The following is an 18379-nucleotide window of genomic DNA, read 5'->3' on the forward strand; positions in this document are numbered from 1 at the left end:
TGGAGAGGTTTTTGCTATAGGGCGCATGCGCTCGCCAGACAGACAGAGAGAGACAGAGAGACAGAAAGCGAGAAATCACCCCCCAGGGGGGATGGCCACGCCGCAATCCCTTCTCCTCCATTCTCCTCTCGGGATCTTGGGCACATACGCACATGCGCCCGGCGTGAGTTTTAGCCACCAGGTCCAGGATGTGAACCGTGGTCGACTACGTGGGAGTCCAGTGACATAGCCATTATGCTAACTGCTGGTCCCTGTTTTTGGTTTTGTAGGTAAGAAACCATTCACAAGTCCAAGATCATAGATTTATCCCTATCTTTTCTTTTGAGAGTTTTGTGGGTTTAGCTTTTGTATTTAGGTCTTTGATTCATTTGCAATTATATTACATTTATTCGTAATGGAATTATTTTATTTTATTTATTTTTTTTGAAGAGGTTTTTGCTATCGGGCACGTGTGCTTGCCAGACAGATAAGAGAGAGACAGAGAGACAGAAAGTGAGAAATCACCCCCTCAGGGGGGATGGCCATGCCGCAATCCCTTCTCCTCTGTTCTCCTCTCGGGATCTTGGGCACACACACACACGCGCCTGGCATGAGTTTAAGCCACCGGGTCCGGGACACGAACCGCAGTTGGCTACATGGGAGTCCAGCGACATAGCCATTACACTAACTGCTGGTTCCAAATTATTTAATTTTGAAAACTGTACTTGGAGATAAAAAATCGCATTGCCAGTTAACTTCTATCTAACAGTAGAAGAGAAAAGGTATTAAGCTATAAGTATGAAAGTCCATGTTCAAATTATATTTCTGCCCTCTGTAAACCTCAGGACATCTTTTGCAAACTATTTAGCCTGATGATCCTCCTATATAGACTGAAGCTATGTATACTTTGTACCATAAGGGTTGTTTGGATCAAGTGTGGTAGTAAACATGAACATTTTAATAATATGGTGCTAAACTTTCAGAGTACTTGATACTATCAATCAATTGGTCTTTGTAATTTTAAGCTCAATGATTACACTGTTTGTTTATGATTATTTTTAGGAAACGAAATCCAATTCACTGGAAACTAGCTAATGTAGAAAATTATTCCCGCATGAGACTTAAACTGGTGCCGAATTATAATTTCAAAACCCATGAGGAAGCTAGTGCCTTGAGAGATAATCTAGGTGAGTTCCAATGACTGTTTAATAATTTGCAGATGATAGTGAGGGTGTTGGTGGAGTTGGTTATAGTTGTTTTAATTGTTTTAAAATTGTTTGTTCATGAGTCCCGCTGTAGGTGTGGTAGTTGGGGCTGCTGATCTCACATGGCCAACTACATGGTTCAAGTTCTGGACCTGGCAGCTTGAAAAACATGCCTGGTGTGTATGTGTGTGCATATCCAAAGTCCCGAGAGGAGAGTGGAAGAGAAGAGATCGCAGTGTAGCTGTTCTCTCTAGGGGATGCTTTCTCACTCTTCCTAGCTTTCTCTTTCTCTTTTTTGAGTGCCCTATAGCAAGACTTAAAAAAAAAAAAAAAAAAGAGAAAGAAAAAAGAAAGAAAGAAAGAAAGAAATTGTTTGCTCAGGAAGGAAGGGTGACATTTTATAGTTCATACGTAAATGGTTGTATGTGTTCCGTGCTGTCACATTTGATGATACCTAATACTTAAGGATCTCACGTTGTAAAATAAATTAAATGACTTAATATTTTCATGGAGTCTACTTTCTTAAGGAAAAACAAGTTTTTAATTGTAAAATTATACTGAACTGTATAAGAACACCTGTGTCTCCTGGGAATTAATGTACCTTTCCCTTCATTTTTTTTGCTTATCAACTCTGAGGCTAATGTTAATATTAGAGATAATTAGTATTCTTAATACTCATTTAGGCCTTTTTTTAATAACTATTTTTATAGATTCTTATTATCTTAGATGGGCCAATGCCTTTTTCTACAAAAAAGTTCTTAAAAATATTGAGGTTTGCCAACTCTTTAAGAATTCCTTCCTTTATAACTATCTCATTTGTCATCTCTCCTTTTTTCCTTTTTAAAGTTTTTGTCATAGAGCATGTGTGGTTGCCAGAGAGAGACGAGAGAGAGAAAGTGAGAAACCACCCTCCCTAGGAGGATGGTCACACTGTAATCCCTTTTCCTCCATTCTCCTCCTGGGCTTTTGAGCACCCACACATACATGCCCAGTGAGATTTTCAAGCCACCAGGTCTGAGATTCAGACTGGACAGCCATGTGGGAATCCAGCGTTTCAACTTCCATACCACCTGCTGGCCCACACCTCTCCCTCCCTTTTTCAAGATCAATCTGTGAAATACCCCAAAATGTTTGTGAAGAGTTACCGGCAGTCATGTGTATACTAAATTGTAGTTCCTTTGCCATAGCCAACTCTGCACCTGGTGTTCAGTGACTGGGTTATGGATGATACGTTTAGATCTTATTTTTAAATTGCTTTATTATATCAGCCAGTACCTGTGATACCATAAGATTAATCAAGAGAGCCATGATGCCAAATACTTAAGGATCTCACATTCTAAAGTAAATTAAATATAATAGATGATTTTATCAATGAAAAATAATGATCCTGTCGATGATAATAATGTGAGTGTATCTTACATAGCAAAAGCCAGTAATCGTGTATACCTTCTCCTCTCTGTAAGACTGTTAATCTCCTCTCTGTCCTAAGACTGTTATACTTTCTCTGTCCTTGTAATTTAACTATCTTTATCATCCAGCAAACATCTTTTTGTAAGTGACTTCAGTCTAGTAGTTATTTAAGGAACAGTTTTCTCTATTATTTTCTTTTCTTATGCCAAGAAATGCTGCCCTAGGAAATTGCTTCTCTCTCCCTCTCCTTCTCAGTCTTCCATGTATCCAGATTTAATCTTGTAGCTCCTCTTCTTGGGCTTAGTTCTTTTAAGTATAGGGAAAACCATTTGCTATATGACATTGTTGAAACTGAATTCTTTGTCTTTTTTTCATTTGCCTACTTCTTATCCTAAATTCTGCTTTTCTTGTATCTTGTATTATAGTTATCAGTGTCTCCATAAATTAGTTCCTTTATTTTTAAAGATTTTTATAATAGGGTGCCTGTGCTTGCCAGAGAGAGAGAGAGAAGGTGAGAGATCACCACACACACACACACACACACACACACACACACACACAGGGGGAAAAGCCATATTGTAATCCTTCCTCCCATCTCTTGGGATTTGGGGCCTGCATGCACATGTGTCCTGCATGTTTTTCAAGTTGTCAGGTCTGGGATTCGAACCCGAGTTGGCCATGTGTAATCCAGCACCTGCTGGCCACCTGCTGGACCCCCAATGCTTTTTTGTAAATCTCAGTTTTTCTCATGACTTGTTTTTAAAACATAGCAAGTAAAAAAAGTGATAAGCTATACAGATGAAAAAAATTATAAATTCTAAAGTGAAATTGGAAACAGTAACAAACTAGTGGCATCAGTACATTTTTTGGGAACACTTCCACTTGTGAAATCCGAGTACATAAAAGGAAGGTATATTTGTAAACATCATTAAGATACAGGGAATTTCAAAAAGTTTGTGGGAAAATGGAATTGAAGGATGAATTTATTTAATGACAAATTTTGAAATTTGTGCATAGGTTTTCATAATATGCATTTTCCTCGAATTCTTTGGGGACTCGCCTCTACTATTTGTTCTAAGAAAATTATTTTGTTTATAAGTTTTTCATTAGACATGCTCTTTTCTAGTTGCTAAATTCAAGAGTTTAGTTTTAGTCCTTACACTGCTTCTGTTTTTTTCCCCTTAACTCTTCTACTTAACCTCCTACTTTATTACCAATCTGTAGTCTTTTTTTCTAAAACCTTTTCACATTTCACATGACCATGTTCCCAGATTTATATACCTTGCCATTTGGGCTTTTACCTATGCTCTCTGTGATGATCTCATGGCTTCACCACTGAACATGTAATGATACTTTGCTATCTATATTTCTAGTTCTAACCTTCATTTTGAACTCCATAGTAGTGTTTCTAATTTCCTACTGGGATATCTCTTCAATAGTATCTGTATGACATTTTCAAAACTGAATTCATTGTCTTTTATTCATTTGCCTACTTCTTACCCTCAATTCTGCTTTTCTTGTATCTTGTATTATAGTTATCAGTATCTCCATAAATTAGTTCCTCAAGTTAAATTCCATATTATTCCTGAGTCTATCCTGAGCTCTCTTAATCATCTTCATGTAATAGCTCTTTAGGTATAATATCCTGTTGATTCTATCTTTTGTGTATTTTTTATTTATTTTTTCTTATTTTTGTTCTCTTTTCTATAGCTATGGCTTGGCTTAGTGCTGTATTTGCCCAAACTTGAAATAGCTTCCCAAGTGGCCTCCTTGCTAGAGTCTCTCATCCTTCATTTTCTGCCAGTCTTTCATCAGATTCTCATTTAGAGTAGCATCATAACATCTACATAAAATCAGTTCTCTGTTTGTATCAGATTATCTAGACTCCTGCTTTTCGAGTTTTATTGTATTTTCATGTGTTTTGTTTAATGAAATATTTTAACGAAACATTTTAATTTATTTTAGACGTTACGAAAAAACATGTCCAATAGAAATATCTGTTATCTTATTCTAGGGAAAATATGAGCTGGGCTAGCCTGGTGACTGAATACTTAAGAGAACTAGATCCCACTTGGTCATTTGTAGTTTGAATTCCTGACCCAGCAGCTTGAAAAACAGTCTGGTGTGTGTGCATGCAGGCCCCCCAAATCGCGAAAGGATGGAGAAATGGAGAAGGGATTACTATGTACTTTCTCCCTCTCCTTCTCTATCTCTCTCTCTGGGGAGTACATATGCCCTCTGTCAGTTACAAGTAGATAAGCAAACAAATAAATAAAAGAAAGTAAACCCTTTACTTTCCAGTATAGAGGAAGATATGATCAAAGCAGACTTACTTAGAAAAATCCAACTTATCATTATGTTGATTCAAATGTTTGATAAATAATACCTTTTAAGAAGTGATGATTTTCATCTTTACAGTGTTCTGTTATTTATAGTATTATTCATAGTTATTGAATGTTCTGTTATTTACCATGAATTGTTATTTTCCGTAAATGAAATGTCTTTATTCATAGTTACATATTATTTTTTCAGTCCTACATATAAGTTATGTATTTGTATTTTTGTACCCTTTATTTGTATTCTTTATTACAGTCAAATAGCTAGAAGATGCATGTATATTAATAATACCTACCTTAGTTAATTCATTTATTTTAGGTTTTTGTCATAGGGTACATTTGTTTGCCAGGAAAGCAGACAGAGACAGTGAGAGGGAAAGTGAGAAATCACTTCCTGGGAGGAATGGCCATTGGAATCCCTTATCCTCTGTTCCCCCCTGGGATTTTAGGCAAGCACACACACATGCCCAGCGTGATTTTTGGCTGCCAGGTCCAGGACTTGAATCACAGTTGGCCATGTGGGAGTCTAGTGCCTTAATCACCACACCACCTGCTGGCATCCCTACCATTCACCAGTGGTGAATTCTTCATTTCACAGATAAGAAAACAGGTTCAGAGGGCTCTATGGCTAATGAAAGGCAGAACAACATTTGAAATGTAGGCCTTCCATTTCACAGTCCATGTCCTTTCTATTGCACCAGCCCTGCCTTCCCACAAAATACTTAGTTCATAGAAAACATTGCTTATTGTTTATTATATATGGATCAGAATTACTTATTGAGTTTTATATGCCCCAGAAAGTAACACGTTAGCTCTTGATCTATGTGAAATCTTCCACTTAACAAAGGTTTATCAAATGGTCTTTCTTAATATTCTTTAATATAAATAATTAATATAGTGGAAAGAGTTCTTTTACATTATTATATTGAGAATAATGCTTTCTTTGGCTTAATTATTGACATATTTTAGAATTAAATATGATTAAAGAGAATATATGGCCTGTTTTTGAAACAAAACTATCATTAAAAATAGATACTGGGGCCAACAGATGGTGTAGCAGTTATGTTGCTGGACTCCCACATGGTCAACCACAGTTTGAGTCCTGGACCTGGTGCTTTGAAATTCGTGTTGGGTGTGTGTACATGTGTGCCCAAGAGCCCAGGAGGAGAATGGAGGTGAAAGGATTGCGGTGTGGCCATTCCCCCTGGGGGGTGATTTCTCATTTCCTTCTTATTGTCTACTGTCTCTCTCTCTCTCTCTCCAGTGAGCACTTACACTCAAAGACAAGAACCTCTACCAAAAAAAAAAAAAAGATACTGTATTTTTAAATATTTATTCTTTTTACCACATGTATAATAATTTTTTAAAAACATCATCAAACATCATACCTTACTCTAAATCACATTACCTTCTTTATACTACATTTATTGTTATCATATAATTAAGTGAGAAACTATAGAAGGGCTATAATTTATTTTACTTTATATTTAATGAATATTTTGTGTTTTAACAGGTATCCAACATTCTCAGCCTTCTAGTGACTCATTACTTTTTGAAGTAGTGAAACAAGTAAAAGTTAGTGATATGGAAGAGGATAAATTAGACCTTCCTGAAGAGGACATGACAGCCAGAGTAAATATGTATGTATAAGTATTTGAAAGATTTCAAAATTATTTCATTGTGAGAAATTAAATTACAAATTTGTAAAAGATATTTACTTTGAGATTCAAATTCTGTGTACTATTGCCAAGGTCCAACAGTTAATAGGTACATTAACTATTAGGAGTCCATCAGTGTTAACTTGAGATATTGAAGAAAGCTTAGAGTTGGGATAACTTTGGAGCTGAACCTCGAAATTTAAAAATATTTTGGGACCAGCAGGTGGTATAATGGTTTCATTGCTGGACTCTTATGTAGTTGACCGTGGTTTGAGTCCCAGACTTGGCAGCTCAAAACTCATGCTGGGCATGTGTGCATGCATATCCAAGATCCCTGGAGGAGAATGGAGGAGAAGGGATTGTAACATGGCCATCTCCTCTGAAGTGAGGGTGGGGAGAATGTAATTTTTTGCTTTCTGTCTCTCTATTTCTCTGTTTCTCTGGTGAGTGCATGCACCCTATAGCAAAAATCTCTCTTAAAAAAAAAAAAGATTACTAACAATTCTAAGTTAATAAATATGAGAATTTGACTGGAACAATTTTTTTTTTTTTTGAGAGGTTTTTTGCTGTAGAGCGCATATGCTTGCCAGAAAGACAGAGGGAGACAGAGAGACAGAAAGCAAGAAATCACCCCTCGGGGGGGATGACCACGCTGCTATCCCTTCTCCTCCATTATCCTCTTGGGATCTTGGGCACGCACGCACATACGCCCAGTGTGAGTTTAAGCCACCAGGTCTGGACTCGAACCGTGGTCGACTACATGGGAATTCAGCAACATAGCCATTACGCTAACTGCTGGTCCCTGGAAAAAAAAATTTTTTTTTTTTTTGGAGAGGTTTTTGCTATAGGGTGCATGTGCGTGCCAGAAAGACAGAGAGATAGAAAGCAAGAAATCACCCCCTCAGAGGGGTTGGCCACACTGTAATCTCTTCTCATCCATTCTCCTCTCAGGATCTTGGGCACACACGCACACATGCCTGGCATGAGTTTAAGCCACTGGGTCCGGGACTTGAACTGTGGTCGACTACATGGGAGTTCAGCGACATAGCCATTACACTAATTGCTGGTCCCAGAACAAATTTCTTGAAAGATACAAATTACCAAACCTTCATCATGAAAAAAATAGATAACTTGCATAGCTTTAAATATGGAATTTGCAGTTTTAAAATGAAAATTTGCAGTTTTAAAATGGAAATTTTCCTTAAACAATTATAAAATATATTCAATTCCTCATCTCCTCCTTGAGTTACTATTATATATTAGATCTTTATATATTGAATGACTTTCTGTATTATTTTTTTGTAAGGAAGGTCTGATAACCACAAGTTCTCTCAGTCTGTGTCCAGACAGGTCTGGTTTTTTTGTTTTTGTTTTTAAATCAAGATATACTTTTCATAACATAAAATTTACCATTTTAAAATGTACAATTCAGGGACCAGCAGTTAGCATAAGGCTATGTCGCTGGACTCCCATGTAGTCGACCACAGTTTGAGTCCCGGACCCGGTGACTTAAACTCACGCCGGGCGCGTGTGCGTGCATGCCCAAGATCCTGAGAGGAGAATGGAGGAGAAGGGATTGCGGCATGGCCATCCCCCCTGGGGGATGATTTCTCACTTTCTATCTTTCTGTCTCTCTCTGTCTGTCTGGCGAGCACACGCACCCTATAGCAAAAACCTCTCCAAAAAATAAAAAATGTACAGTTCAATTTTTTCTTAATATATTCACTAGGTTATGCAACCATCACCACTCTGTAATTCCACAACAATTCTATCGCTCAAGAAAGAAGTCCTGTGCCTTGTAGTAATCAATGTAGATTTTCCTCTCCCCACATGCCCTGGCCACCTAATTTTATTTCTTCTCTATGGATTTGTCTATTTCAGACATTTCAAGCTGCCAGATTCGAGACTCCAACCACGATCGACTATGTGGGAGTCTTGCACCTTAACCACTGCGCCACCTCGTGGCCTCTCCTATAGAGGTTTTTGTGTGAACATATGTTTTTAATAGTTATCTAGGGTTTTTATCCAGCAGTGGAATAGCTGAGTTATATGGTAATTTTGTTTAACATTTTGAGGAATTGCCAAATATTTTTACAATTACTTTGCCATTTTATAGACCTGACAGCAATTTACAAAGATTCTAATTTCGTCACATCCACTCCCACTCTTCCTATTTTCCTTGTGCTTTTTTTTTTTTTTTTCTTTAAGGTATTTTGCCATATGGTACCCATGCTTGCTGACAATAGACAAGATAGCGTCAGAGAGAGGGAGAAAGTAAGAAATCACCCCTGAAGGAATGGCCACACACAATCCCTTCTCCTCCCTTCTCCTCCCTTCTCCTCTCAGGATTATGGGCATGCACACACACATATCCGAAGTGTTTTTCAAGCTGCCGAGTCCTAGATTCAAACCACGAAGTCAACCATGTAGGATCCAGAGTCTTAATCACCATGCTACCTGCTAGCCCCTTTCTTGTACTTTTTAAATTTTATTCTAGCCTTCCTAGAGAGTTTGAAATTGTATGAAAGTACTTTTCCAGAAGTTCTTGGAAAAATTAAAGTATGAGTTTATTTTTGTACAAAAATATTTTTAAATACACACTTTTTTTTTTTCAGTCTGCTATAGGGCATGTGCACTCACCAGAGAGAGACATGGAGGGGTGGGAGGGAGGAGAAAGAAAGAAATCGTCCCCTTAAAGGGGTGATCACGCCACAATCTCTTCTCTTTCATTCTCCTCTCTGTATTTTGGCATGCATGCACACATACCTGTTGTGTTTTTTGAGCCTCCAGGTCTGGGACTCAAACCGCGAAGTTGGCCATGTGGAATCCAGCCTCCTTAACCTGCATAACTCTTACTGGTTCTGTATTTTTTTTTCATAATACACATTTTCCATATACTTTTTGAAGACCACCCTTATATTTCATTTGCAGTTCTCTGATGACTTATGATGTTAAACATCTCTTCATATGTACATTGACTATATATTTTCTTTTGAGAAATATCTAGGTGAATCTTTGGGCCATTTCCTCTTTAAGAGGGAGAGAACAGGAGAGAGAAAGAAAAGGAAAGAGAGGTACTGTCAGAGATACGTATTCCGACCTGTCTCTCTCCTTTGAGATCCTTTTGCCCCAACCTCCCAATTAGCTAGGAGTATAGGTTAGCCTTAATTTTTTAAAAGTCGCAGTCCTTTAATGTAGCTTCTAGCCTTCTAGGTGATAATACACTTGGCTGTGCACTGCCATGACTGTTGCTCTTTTTTCTTTTTTTGTAAATTTATTTATTTCCTGAGAAGGAATGTGAGAAAGGGAGGGATAAAGGGAAGGCAGTATAGATCCCGTGACAGGGTCTTTAGTGTGGTACTTACACTTGTGCCCAGTATATTGAGTAGACACAGGACATGAACCCAGAATCTCCAGCACTGTGCAGCAACATAGCACCCAGCATGAGTTTCAAGCTGCTGGGTCCAAGACTCAAATCATGGTTGGCCATGTGGGAGTCCAGTACCTTAACCACTATGCCACCTGCTTGCTCCATTCTTACTGAGTTTTAAGGTGTCTTTGTTTTCTGTTGCTATAACAATACCTGATGCTAGGTAATTTATAAAGAAAGAGATTTATTTTGATTTATGATTTTGGAGGCTGGGAAGTCCAAGGTCAGGTGGCAACATCTGGCAAGGACCATGCGCTGTTTCATCTCATAGCAGAAAGGCAGGAGGACAAGCAGGTACATACAAAAGAGAAAAGGGAAAGGCTAGGCTTCCTCTTTTGTAATGATAAAATATATGTTACCCATTTCTACAGTAATTAACCCACTCTCTCAAGACTGGCATTAATCCACCCGTGAGAATAGAGCTGTTGTGATCTGGTCAGCTCCCTTTAGGACCTGATTCCCATTACCATCTTTCTAGGACCAAGTTTCAACATGAATTTTAATGGACACAAACTATATTTAAAGCACTGCACCAGGGTTCTTTACATATTACAGATAGAAATCTCTGATAACATATATGTTACAAATATTACCTCCCATCAACTGGGTTGTCTTTCACTCTTTTTTTATTAGAATTTAGTATACTTTTCTAGTTTAGCAAAATAAGTTGAGTGTGCTTTGTTTTGTTTTTACAGTGATGAGAAAGAAGAACAGGACCAAAAAGAAAAATTAGTATTGACAGAAGACTGTGAACTCATTACGATAATTGACGTCATTCCTGGCAGATTAGAGATCACTACTCAGCATATTTACTTCTATGATGGCAGCATTGAAAAAGAAGATGGTAAGGAGTTCTGGGAGAGAGAAGAATTTCTGTTTTGTTCAATTAATAAAGTATCCAGTTTTAGCAGTCCTGAATGAGAAGAAGAAAGGACTAAGGCCAGTGAAGTTGTAGTCTTAGGATAAAAAGGAGAAATGGTAATTCATTATGAGATTAAACTTATTATTCAATAATGTGTTGAAAGGAATAACTATTAATGTATTTTAAAGGGTTTGGTTATAAACCTTCTAAAATAGGATTACTAGAAACTTCAGTTTTAAAATAAAATCTTTTTCTTTTTTTAATGCCAGAGAGGCACATGCATGATGAGCGAGAGAGTGCACGCACACAAACAAGCACTTCCCTAGTAGGCCCTGGTCACATCACAGGCCTTTTTTTTCCCTTTATTTCTCCATCCTGTCGGAATTCTGAGCATACATATATGTGCCCGATGTGTTTTTCAAGCTCTCAGACAATGATTTCAACTGAGGTTGGCCACGTGGGATCTGCCATTCTGCACAGTGCTTTTCTGCTATGCTCAGAGGCCAGCCCAGATCCAATCTTAATTGTATTATACCTTGTATATATACTTATTCCTGTGGGCCTCTCACCTAATCCTTTCTATGATAATAAAAGGATGATTGGCATGCCAACATAAAAAGGAAAGGAAAACCATTTTTTATATACAATATTCAGAATTATTCTGTATTCTCTTGGGAAAGCAGCATAAATAGCAGTAGAATTTTAAAAGAGTTTTAAAAGAAGCAGGTGGCCAGCAAGTGGTGTGATGGTTAAGGCACTGGATGCCACCTAACTGCCTGTGCAGTTTGTGTCCCAGGCAGGGCAGCTTGAGAATCACGCCGGGTGTGGGTGCGTACGCCCAAAATCCCAAGAGGAGACTGGAAGAGAAGGAATTGCAGCATGGCCAGCCCCCCCAGGGCAAAGGGGACACTTTCTCACTTTCTCTCTCTGTCTTTCTGTCTCTGTCTCTAGCAAGTGCATGTGCCCTATGGTAAACTTTGAAAAAGAAGCAATTTAAACATGTAACAAGCGGTATATATAATACAGGGATTGAATTCCTTTTCCCTTAAAGGTACTGTTGTCAGGAACTAGGAAATACTTTCAGCATAACATGGGTAACTTTATATAGTACCTCTGTCATAAAATCTCTCTGTTTTCAGGAGTAGGCTTTGATTTCAAGTGGCCTCATTCTCAAGTTCGAGAGATTCACTTACGGCGTTATAATTTAAGGAGATCAGCCCTTGAGATTTTTCATGTTGATCAATCCAACTACTTTCTCAATTTCAAAAAAGAGGTATGTAATATGCTCTCTTGCTAAAAATCCCAAAATATTTAGCTTAAAATAACATTCCAGCTAGTGAGTGCTAATGGAACTTTGGACTATTATGTCAAGAGAGAATATTTGAGGAAAAATATATACCTTATGGCTAACCAGTATATGAGTTTTTACTGGGATTTATGTTTCAATGTTAGGAAGGGGGCATTGATTTCAGTTTTTATGTATATGTGGATAAATAAAGCACTCAGTAAAATATTGAAGATCAGCAAACAGGTGCCTCACAGTACCAAATGTTCAGTATGTAGGATATGACTCAGGATCAGCAGATGGCGTAATGGTTATGTTGCTGGACTCTCATGTAGCCTACTGCAGTTCGAGTCCCAGACCCAGTGGCTTCAAACTCATGCTGGGTGTGTGTGCGTGAATGCCCAAAATCCCAAGAGGAGAATGGAGGAGAACAGATTGTGGCATGGCCATGTACCCTGAGGGATGATTTCTTGTTTCCTGTTTCTGTCTCTTTCTGCTCTTCCTGGCAAGCATGTGTGCTGTATGTATAGCAAAAATCTCTCTCTCAAAAAGAAGAAGAAAAAAAAGATATGACTGAATTTATTCGGTTAGGTTGGATGCAAATTCAATAATAATGGGACATCTGTTCCTTCTAGGAATACAGTGAATTCTTAAATATGTAAAGTGATTGAGCTCTGAAACTGGATTACGTGGGTTTAAATATTAGTTGCACTGTTAGCTGTGTAACCTTGGACAGTTACTTAGAATACTTGACCCCAGCCTTTTTTTCTCATTCACTTGGACAGACTACAATTATGGTCTGACTCTCCTGACTTTGTCCACGTCTCCCATTTCAACTCATAGGCATCTCCCCTAACAAAATCCTTGCTCTGTCTTGGCATCTCCTCAGAAGACCTGGATTAGCATAGGCAATAAGTATCTATTCCTCTGTGGGACCCAGGTTTACTTTATGGACTATTTGATTCAGATGTTTAAAGAGTATAGTTGCTCTTCTTATAAGTGGCCCAAGGTAATCTTTGAAAATGGTTCTCTATTCACTTGCTCAGAGAACCTCACAAAATCATGGAAATCAGGAGGTTCGAATCTTCATGTTCACTTTGAGAACACCCTTGAAACTGCCCAGGTTGTCAGGGGTATGCATATCCAAAAAACTGCCAAGTCTCTGAAAGATGTCACTTTACAGAAGCAATGTATGCCATTCCATCGTTAAAATGGTGGAGTTGGTACATGTGCCCAGGCCCAGCAGTGGGGCCCCAAAAGAGTGCTGAGTATTTTCTGCACATGCTTAAAATGCAGTGAGTAATGCTAAACGTAAGGGTTTAGATGTGGGTTCTGTGGTCATTGCACATCTTCTGGTGAACAAGGCACCCACGAGGCATCACAGAGCTCATAGTTAGATTAACTTATATGTGAGCTCCCCCTGCCAAATCAAGGTGATGTGTACTGAAAGGAACAAAGTGTTCCTAAACCAGAAGAGGAGGCTTCCCAGAAGGAAAAAAAATCTCTGAAGAAACACAAACTTATGGCATGGGCATAAATTCACCAGAAAGTAAACATGAATAACAGTTTAAAAAAATGTATTTCCTGTTTTTACAAAAAAGTTTTCTTTTGTTTTTTTTGGTTTGTTTGTTTTTTTACTATTGAAAATAAATTTTGGGGCTAGCCAGGTAGTATGGTGGTAAGGTGGCAGGATCCCACCTAGCCAGTTTGTGCATCGTTTGAATCCTGGGCCCAGCTGCTTAAACCACCAGGCACGTATGTGTGCATGCCCAAAATCCTGAAAAGAGAGTGGAAAAGAAGGGATTGTGGCATGGTCATTCCTCGTGAGGGGCGCTTTCTCACTTTCCATATCTCTCTCTAGCAAGCATATGCACATTAGGTATTGTTTTAAGAATAAGGGGCCAGCAGATGGAGTAATGGCTATGTCACTGGACTTTCATGTAGTCGACTGCGGTTTGCGTCCTGGACCCGGTGGCTTAGACTCACACCAGGCGCGTGTGCATGCCTGCCTAAGATTCCGAGAGGAGAATGGAGGAGAAGGGATTGCAGCGTGGCCATCCCCCTGGGGGGTGAGTTCTCTCTTTCTGTCTCTCTCTCTCTCTGTCTTTCTGGCGAGTATATGCACTCTATAGCAAAAATCTCTCAAAAAAAAAAAAAGAGAAAGAATTATTAATTTAATTTATTATTATTATTACTAATTTGCTATAGGGTACATGCACTCATCAGAGAGAAACATGGAGAGAGGGAAAGTGAGAAAGCAAGCCACCAGGTCTGGGAGTTTTTAAAGCACATTTGTGTATGGAATTTACTATTTTGACAACCTGGGACTTAGTTGACCATGCGAGAGTCCAGCACCTTAACCACCACACTGTTGGCCCCCAGTTGTATATTTGAAGAAACAAACAAACAAACAAAAACAAGGAGGTAGCAGGACATGGTAGTTAAGGAGCTAGACTCCCACATGGGTGACCAGGTCCCAGACAGTGTCTTGCCTTTTCTCTTTCTCTCTCTCCTCTCTCTACCTGCCCCCTACCCCAGACATGGTGTCTTGCTTTATCGCTCTCTCTTTCTCTGGTGAGCACATGTGCCCTGTAGCAAAACTTTTTTAAAAATAATAAAATAAGTAATTAATTTAAAAATAATGAAAGAAAGAAAATTTTTTCTTCATGAGGAGAGTATAAACCAGTTTTCCTCTATTAATTGCCAGAGGATGTATGTGCTTGCTGTAGAGAAACAGGGAGGAGGGGGTGAATGGCTAGAAAGCAGCACCCCAATGGAACGTGGCTGTGCTGTAATTTCTCCATTTCATCACCCCATTGGGATTTTAAGTGTAATGCGCCATGCGCACATGCATACACACACACATACACACATACACACTCACAAACACACACACATACACACATACACACTCACAAACACACACCTGGTATGTTGTTCAACCTGTTTGGGGCCCCAGATTTGAACTGTAATTAGCCACGTGGGATCTTGCTTCTTTAACTATTAGGCTTCAGGGTCTACCTCAAAACACATGTTTTATGGAATACTGTCCATGTAATTAAATTAAGTCTTCCACTGCTAGATACTTAACACGTGTATAACTTCACAATTTTTAAAGCACATTTGTGTATGGTATTTATAATTTTGACAATCTTGAGATTAAATAGGGCAAATTCCATTATTCCTATTTTTTTATAGATGAGGAAGATAAAATCCTTTTTTTAAAGAGATTTTTGCCTTAGGGCATGTGTACTCTCTGGAGAGAGAGAGGGAGAGACAGAGATAGTGAGAGGGAAAGTGAGAAATCACTTCTCAGAGAGGATGGCCATGCCACAATCCCTTCTCCTCCATTCTCCTCCCAGATTCTTGGGCATGCATGCACACATACTCCAGTGTGAGTTTCAGGCCACCATGTCTAGGATTTGAACTGTGGTTGGCCATGTGGGAGTCCAGCGACGTAACTGCTACGCCATCTGCTGGCCCCTGGAATCTAAAATTCTAAATTGAATCTTAATACTTTACATTTTATAGTCTTGAGTAGTTCACAAACTGTAAAGGTATACATTGTGTTTAATTTACAGATAAGACTCAGTATATTAATTGATTTGCCATGATGATTAGTAAATGGCAGAACTAAATTTGAAGTAGACTTGAGCAAGTTTTCTGATTCAAATAATGAGCTTTCAGTTACATAGAATAACTTTCACAAAAGATACATGGTTTGACTTCACCAAGTACAGTGGAGTTAAAACCGTAATCTATTGTTTATATGAAATGTCCAGAATAGCCAAATTCACAGAGAAAGATAGATTAGTGGTTGACAAGGAATGGATAGGAGATCGATTTTGGGAGTAATTTTTAGTGAGTAGTTTCTTTTTAGAGTAATGAAAGCTTTCTAGAGTTAGATAATGGTGATAACTTCACAACTCTTGAATATACTAAAAAAACCACATAAATTGTTTACTTTAAAAGCATGAATTGTATCTCAATAATGCAGTAACAGATATCAAGTTTGTCTTGATCAATTTTTAAACTCTAAAATCTTGGTTTTTTTTTTCATAGGTTCGAAACAAAGTGTATAGTAGACTATTGTCACTTCATTCTCCCAATAGTTATGGAACCCGATCACCACAGGAGTTATTCAAAGCATCAGGATTGACCCAGGTAGGAGATTTTAGCTGTCGTTTTGTTGGTGTTAATCTATCTTAGATTTTAGTTTGAAAGTAAAACGGGCTTCTTCTACTTATTTTTGATAACTGCAACTGCTATTCTTACATTCAACTGATCTTTGGAATTATCTTTGAATTTTTGTTTGCTTTTCTTTTTTTTAATGGAAGATTTTTTTATTTAAGTTTATTTATTTATATTCATTCACTGTTCATCATTACAACATACAAAATGAGATTTTCCATCCAGAGTACACTGTATATTGGCTCAGTCAAGCACATCAACATACATGTTACTGTCAACAAATAATTTTCCATTTCTTGTTTCCCTGTATGTTTTGCTTTTTTTTCCTCATCCTTGATTCCCTATCTCTTACCCTCTGCCTTGTTTGCTTTTCTAAAATGGTGCCCTCCCCCAACCTCCTTCAGTTCATGGGTATATCATTCAATAATTTTCTTATTTAAAAAATAATATGAGGGTTCTTTTTTTCCTAACAAAAATAACCCATGCATAAGGTAAAAACGAACAAGAAAATACAAAAAAATGCTGGAGAGGGGGAAAGAAGGAGAAAAAAGCTATTCGTCTGCAATCCAGTTGTGCTATTTTGAGTTATTTCCTTTCTTATATCCCAGTATCTCTTGAATTTGTACTTCAGGGATGAAAGAAAGGCCATTGTTTTTTGCTTTCCAAAACTGTTAGTAGTCTTTTGGTCAGGATCTCTACCTCCTGGCTCTCTTCTTCCTCCTACATATCAGGAATTGTTTAAGTGTTTCTCTTAATTCAAGAGCCATCAGCAATGGTAAAGATACCATTGCCAATAAAATAAGTTTTATTTTATAAAGTACATTCCCTATTACCTGTGTAATAAACATTGTTCATTAAGTACTGGTTCCTCATCTTGGCACTCAAGAACAATTGGACTTTCTGTAAGAAATATGTACAATACATTCATTTTATTTCTCACTATTCCCCATAAATAAATCCTTTGCTTAAGGCACACAATCAACTTAAAAATGAATGTGAATCTATCAGCAAAATTTTTTAGCACATTACCCACTAAGTAAAGTAATACATTAAGGTAATTAATAGGAAATAAAGATTATCTTTCTTTAGGAAATTTTGTATGTAATATAGCAAAATCCCTTCTACCATTGCCCTGTAAAAGGTAGTTCTCTGAGAACAGTTATATAATGTTTCACAAGAATTTTGGATGAGTTTTAGTATATTAAAAGAATATTTTAAATTAAGTATACTTAGGAAAATTTCAGTTTATAACAAAATCTTTAAAGTAGGACAGTCCTAGAATTTAAAATGTTAAGGTTATTCAAATATTTACTTGATTTAAAAAAATACTTAATTTTTACCAGGACCTTTTAGACCATATTACAAGATTCATGTTGAATTTTCTGTTTCTTTATAAGGACCAAGTTTTAAAAGGAAGTGTATTGATTTGTCTCCTTGTAAAACATTTTTTTTAAGCCACATTCCTTTTATCATGTAACTGGTAAACATAATGTTTACTAAATTTGTGTAGTTGGTCCTATCAGTAATAGTTGCCAATTTCTGCAAGATGTAGATGATCTAATTTGATATTGTACTTTTCTGTGATGTTTAGAAATGGGTGAACAGAGAGATATCAAATTTTGACTATCTCATTCAAATAAATACAATGGCAGGACGGACCTATAATGACCTTGCACAGTATCCTGTGGTAAGTGTATATGCATCTCATGTGCCTTAAAGTTTATAATATACAAGAGTATATACTTGGCATTTATTTTTATTTTAAAAATGTAAAAACCTATTTTTGTGTGTGTGTCGTCTACCATGTAATTTTCCAGAAGTATATAAACATCAGGCCAGCCAGTAGCACAGCAGTACCACAATTCTTCATGAGGCTAGACATACCTGAAAGGTCTTGGCTTTGGACCTGAATCTTCCCTGTGTATACTAGGAGTATATATCTGTGATCCAAGCAGACTAAGACCAGGGATATGATGTCATATGGAAACCTCTTTGGAGGTCTCTCTCCCTTCCTCCTTCTCTC

The 18379-nt window shown here is 37.6% G+C and overlaps 1 protein-coding gene across 7 annotated transcripts in view; it reads left to right on the top strand.

Annotated features, from left to right (window-relative positions):
- NBEAL1 (neurobeachin like 1) overlaps positions 1-18379 on the top strand; it is a 209066-nt gene that overhangs the window by 141345 nt on the left and 49342 nt on the right. For all 7 annotated transcript variants that reach the window (XM_014589572.2, XM_027773657.1, XM_027773656.1 and 4 more), the window contains 6 exons: positions 1042-1166; positions 6444-6570; positions 10714-10862; positions 12020-12153; positions 16228-16329; positions 17948-18043. In XM_014589572.2, the coding sequence (XP_014445058.1) occupies positions 1042-1166; positions 6444-6570; positions 10714-10862; positions 12020-12153; positions 16228-16329; positions 17948-18043 (733 nt within the window). The remainder of the gene's footprint in view (positions 1-1041; positions 1167-6443; positions 6571-10713; positions 10863-12019; positions 12154-16227; positions 16330-17947; positions 18044-18379) is intronic.

This window comes from Tupaia chinensis, unplaced genomic scaffold (genome assembly GCF_000334495.1).
Source record: "Tupaia chinensis unplaced genomic scaffold, TupChi_1.0 Scaffold000361_2, whole genome shotgun sequence".
Classification (NCBI taxonomy): Eukaryota; Metazoa; Chordata; class Mammalia; order Scandentia; family Tupaiidae; genus Tupaia; species Tupaia belangeri.